Raw genomic sequence first — 6,000 nt, forward strand, 5'->3', positions numbered from 1 at the left:
ATAGCTACATCTTTACCATGAGAGAGAGAACTCTTTACTGGAATACAGATAATCGTTAACCCGTATTGATCAGAAAGGCCTTCGTAACATTACCCCGTATTTCCCAGACAGCCCACGTTACTCCAACAGGTAAATGAATCACGTTAAAGACGCACAGATGGACAGATTTCCTACGTAAGTAGCCTAAGAATAGATGGTTTGCACTGCCGTCACTGGAACCACCATGTTGCAGTGCGTCATGGTGGGAGGCGAAGTTTGCCATGTCGCCCTAATGTTATCAGTACATCACATGCATGCTCTTTCGTTATTCGTGCAATATGCATTCGCCTAATACGACTCGAAGGCGAAAGCCATCTTCTTTTTCTTCTCAGCCGATGTATTGATTCGTTAGCTTCATTCGCTTATTGCTCACTCTCGATCGACGTCTGCACAATTCAGAGAAAAATAACGTATTAAGAACGTCGGAATCGTAGAGGCATGCAGTCCTGATCATTGGACGTGCATAAAAAGTTTTATTTCTGCTCTCAGATATAAACGTCGTTTGCAGTACCATACCGCGGGCAAGTACACTTCAACGAACGAGTAGGAAGCTACAGTGTCCGTTAGGGAAGCTGCGTTTAAGTGCTTTAAGTGAAGCGATCCAGTGTCCACGTTCCATTGATTGCATCAAGCACTCGGCATGCCAAAGGTGGGTACAGCTATCGAAATGTCGGCCAGACGGTCTTAGTCACCCTACCACTGCTCATACAACGTTTATTTTACGTCATGTGTCATATACTGATATGCCGTGTAAAAAATGCATATAAAAGGGCTACACATGTTCCACTATAACTTTGTTTAATACCAGATTTCAGATAAATAAGCGCTGCTTATAAGGTGCTTCTGGTGCACATACTGTATGCACATATGAGTCTTCTATACGCATATGTGCGACGTCACCGAGCCGAAGACGCAGTGTTGCGAGCTCGCGACGCTGGGTCCATGCGCCAGCGGCGAGCTGAAGACTCCGAAATGCGAACTCGCGAAGCCGAGGCAACGCGGCAACGGAGAGTTGCCGCTACTACTGAGGGCAACAAGGGCCACTGAGAGGAATGCCGCAAGGGGGATCATCGCACAGAGACATCTTCGTTTTACGACCATCTTCAAGGAGTGAATGGGCCGTATTTTTTTTAAAGCCCGAGGTAAAACGGATGACCACAAGAGAACTATCATCATCATGGACGGATATGTGCCGCAGAAATTGGGCAAATCCGACTTCTCACCGCCGGTCCATCAAAAATAAACAAGGTGACAGACGGGCGCCAAACACCAACTAAGATTTCTAGACAGACGTAACAAGTAATTGAGAAATGCTTTAATAAACCGTCGGGATAGCGTCGTCACCACTCCGCTATCCAGACACGCTGGCAGGGCATAGCATAGAGTTGTATAGTATAGCATAGCAAGTGGGCGGGAAAGGGAAGTGAGGGTGAAGAAGAGGGAAAGGAGGAGGGGAGAGAGTAAAGCGTAGAAAGAAAAAGAAAGAAATATAAGGAAAGAGAGAGAAAGGGAAGAGCGACAGAAAGAGAAACAAAGAGAGAATAACAGAGAATCGAAGAAAGAAACATATAGCATAAAAAGACAGAGAAAGAAAGAAATCGACCGAAAGAAAGGGTGGAAAAACAGAAAGCTAAAGAAAGAGAGAAAGATAGAGAATCAAAGAAAGAGAGAGTATGAACTAAAGAGAGAGGGAGAGAAAGAGGTAGAAAAAAGTAACAAGCGTTAGCCTGAAGACTTTAGGATCGACCAGCTTCGCTGCGCCAAGCTTTGGGCGACCTAGTGCGAACTTCCCGTATTTTCTTTCTTTTTTTTGTGCGAACACCAAACATTCAACAGTGCGTAAAGCTTATAACTTTGATGATCGCGCATGTGAGCACGCCGACAGAAATGCTTTGGAAGCAGACAAACGGGGTTTTAGAAGAAGCAAGCACATTCACTGGAACTTTGAAGACGTGATCCAATGCTTGCTTAATGATTTACTGGCGGCACTTAATAGTCTAACGCCAAAAACTGAGAGAAGCGTTACTATGAATGCAGTGTAGCGGGTGCTTTTTGCTTGGCTTCCGCCAACCTAGAGTTTCTTAATATACAGTTCAGTCGTTCGTTAAAGGGGCAATTGGATGTGCATCTCCCGGGTTTCTGGTGGTGTTCAGCTGCATGTATACAGTTAAAAAAACATTGCTTTGAACACTCTTTGTGAGCCGCCCTGACTTGCCACGTATACGACTCTCTTTAAAGAGACGATTGAACTCTCTTTGAAGATCATTATACTCTCTTCTGAGAGTCGTGTGATGTACAAGAGAGTTAGCGTGTCTCTTTAAAGAGAGTCATATACCTGGCAAGTCAGGACTCGCAAAAAATGTTCAAAGGAATGTTCCCCCCCCCCCTAGAATACACCACTACAGTTAGGCCATTGCACTTCACTACGCCAGGTGATTTCAGCACCACCAATTGATATTTATCAGCTGCAAAGGCAGCGTGGCTACACAGCGCACGTGAAAAATTGTCGCACGCTCTACCCTTCCACTAACACCTCATTTGTTCCAGCTAACAGTAGAATACGCTGCACAAACAAAGCTAGGCACGTGAGCGTATCCGCACTACAACACCCTCCGCAACTAAACGTAGTCACCTCGCGATCGGTTATCGAACCTCTGACATTGCGCTCAGAAGCCTTATCGACTAAATCCACAGTGGTTTTTCCATCCGAAATATAGGCAATGCGTACGCGAGTAATCCAGGATAACATTACAGGCGCCGCTGCGCCCACAGCTTGGCGCAAAATGTCGCGAGTGTCGCTTCACCGGAAACCTATTGCGCCGCTGTCACGCACGAGACCGTACATTCGCTACGTATTCTTCGAGCAACTCCGGCTTTCCTGTGATCACGGCCCGCCCTATATGAAAGCGAAGCACAACAAAAAAGATGACAGAATAAAACAGGTACAATTGCGGTTCTTTTTTGTGTTCGTTCCCTTTCCTTCGAACTTGACGACGTCCCCTACATTGCGACACTCTCGGCTGGAGCAGTAAGCACCACGTGGTACAGAATGAAGCGATCGGTGAGAAATAGAGCTCCGTGAACGGAATAGGAACTTGCGTGTCCGCAATAGGACCAGAGGGCGTGGCAGGGTTATTCCACCTGCGCAGAACTGCCCTACACAGTGAACGCGCAGAGTGATTCGGGTATAGGAGGCATAACTACGTTCGGTATGATGCGTGGCTTATGCTGTCATTGACGCTAGGACGCGGTGGTCTAGTGATTATGGTGCTCGACTGCTGATCCGGCGGTCGTATGATCGAATCCCGGCCGCAGCGGCCACATTTTCGATGAAGGCGAAATGCTAGACGCGCATGTACTTAGGTTTAGGTGCACGTTAATGATCCCCAGATGGTCAAAATTTCCGGAGCCCTCCACTACGGCGTCCCTTAATATCATGTCGTAATTTTGGGACGTAAAACCCGGGCACGTATTACAGGTATAGCGTTGCTTTCCTCAAGCAGCAAGTGCTCCCCTACCCACCACCCTGAAAAAAATTTGTCGCTAAGAGCCTGCCGATGATATACTCATAACTACTCAAAATGCACAAAGAAGTCGGCACAACTCGCAACGCTTCACTGAAAAGAACAAAAAAATTCGGTAGAAGCCACTACTCGCCTAATGCTTCGCATGGCATCGACTGCCAGAATGAGTGGGATCAGCCGAATTTTCCCGAAGTTTATTAATTTAGCTTTCTTACTAAATTCTGTCCCAAATGATGTCTTTAACCATCTTAAGATGCCTGCCTCTACAGAAAAGGTAATTGTGAAGGCAGCAAGCAAATATTACATTTTCCTGATTTTTGAGGATTTTGGACACATTTCTTGAAACACCCGTTATATAATAATCATCACCCATCACGTCGAGTAGAAATGTCAGGCGAATAGCCAGGCTCACATCTCCAGCATTTCAGTACAGCATTTTTTTCCTCTCTCTCTCGATAATGTATCGTATAGGTTGCTGTACCTTCCTCTGGAGCAGCGCCTTGACCTCCAGCTCGTTGTTCAGCTGGCAGGAGGACATGAGCGCCGTGAGGCCCAGGGACGTCGTCCGCGCATGCTGCTGCTGCTGCTGAAGATGCTGCGGCGGCTGCTGCCTGCCGCCCAGGGTCATGGCGGCGTGGTCCTGGATCAGAGGGTTCTCGGTGCTGGCCATAGGGGCCGCCCCACTCACCCGCAATCACTCCTCACATGGCCACTGGTCGCGAGGGCTATAGTGGTGAGGCAGCGCTGAACACACTGCTTCGGTCACGTGGTGCTGGATGGCGAACAGTCTGTACCTAGGTCACGGATGACGCTCATGTTGAGGCACCTGCGGGAAAGCATGAACGTATCAGCACTCCAGTCACACGCTTCCGCTGCGCGTTGCCCAGAACATAGCGGATAGTTTAGCTTCGAAAGGCTAACGCATGGCACTGTGAGCACTAGACTTGGTTTTCTAAGCATGCATAAGACCTGGATGCACTACTCCAAACAAGGCGGATGTTTAGGGAAAGAGGGAGGCTTAATTAAAATTTAGAGAAATCGTTGAACAGGGAGCATCGCCGGAGCCGACGTTTCTTACTCTACTGCAGCATTAAAGGTGATAGAAGGCTAGAAAGGCGCACACAAAAATGCTACCAAGGAAAGCAATTGTTGCCCAGCATCCAGTTAATTATGTCAGTTGTGTTCGCGGCGCTTCGGTTGTGCGTTGGAAGCCCAAGCTTTCTGGCTGTGCTTATGCTATCTGTTTTTCTTCTTCGGCAGCTCATATAAGCGATACAAAAGCACCGCACAGATGACATAAGTATTGAATACCGGTGAAGCAGATTAGTTAAAATTTCTGCGCCCAAAAATACGAACTTTCTTCTTGTATTTTGTTATTCTCATTAGCGAGCCGCACTTTCTAATAAAAAATATGGACGGCATCAGGGTCCTATAAACTCCTATAAACAATGCTTTAACGTAAGTACATTACAGGATGCTTTTACACTACCGAATGGTTTTGAATTCAAGAGGGCACTACATGCAAACGGAGAGCAGGAGCTACAAATTTAACTTAGCAACAGCAACACGTCCCAAGCATCCACTCTAATCGAATGATGTCTTTTGTAAATACAAGGCCTCAGAACATTTGATTGTCAGCTACAGTAAAGTTGAACTAAACAGATACAATGAAAATTAAATGCGTTGCATCGTAGACGTGTGCAGGGATCTGCTCAAACCACAAGTTATAAGTACACCATCAACGAACTGAAGCTCTAAAAACCGAGTATCTATCTATCTATCTATCTATCTATCTATCTATCTATCTATCTATCTATCTATCTATCTATCTATCTATCTATCTATCTATCTATCTATCTATCTATCTATCTATCTATCTATCTATCTATCTATCTATCTATCTATCTATCTATCTATCTATCTATCTATCTATCTATCTATCTATCTATCTATCTATCTATCTATCTATCTATCTATCTATCTATCTATCTATCTATCTATCTATCTATCTATCTATCTTTTTGACAGAAAATCTTCGTATTTGTGCGTTCACAAACTTACTTCACAGAAGAATTAACTCCAATGCACTTGCTATTGAGTTGCGAGAATATCGGTCAGACATGTTAAAGTAAAAACACTCGTTCAGCTCTTACGCTTTCAAGGTTGACGAGCCAAGGCGGACGTGATGTCGTTGCATAGCCCAAACATTGTTACTCCGTGCAGCAGAAGTCACGCCTCACAGCACGTAAATATGCTCCACCGGAAGAGCTGTAAAGCGGAACCGAAAGTTTGTTTTATTTCGTATTGAGTTCCTGTCCTGCCACATTTTCTTTCACCTTTCGCACATCGCCATGCATAACACGAAGGTTAAAAAAAATGCAAGACCACAGGCTTGTTTCATCTGTTACAAGATCAAAGGCGTCGTTATCATCGACAA

General features: G+C 45.5%; 1 protein-coding gene across 1 annotated transcript in view; it reads right to left on the reverse strand.

Annotated features, from left to right (window-relative positions):
• LOC119375409 (uncharacterized) overlaps nt 1–4,228 on the reverse strand; it is an 87,599-nt gene extending 83,371 nt beyond the window's left edge. Inside the window, exon 1 of the mRNA XM_049411259.1 lies at nt 4,045–4,228. Coding sequence (XP_049267216.1) covers nt 4,045–4,191 — 147 coding nt within the window. The 5' untranslated portion in view covers nt 4,192–4,228. The remainder of the gene's footprint in view (nt 1–4,044) is intronic.
• Between the last annotated feature and the right edge of the window lie 1,772 nt (nt 4,229–6,000).

Source organism: Rhipicephalus sanguineus, chromosome 11, assembly GCF_013339695.2.
Source record: "Rhipicephalus sanguineus isolate Rsan-2018 chromosome 11, BIME_Rsan_1.4, whole genome shotgun sequence".
In the NCBI taxonomy this organism is placed as follows: domain Eukaryota; kingdom Metazoa; phylum Arthropoda; class Arachnida; order Ixodida; family Ixodidae; genus Rhipicephalus; species Rhipicephalus sanguineus.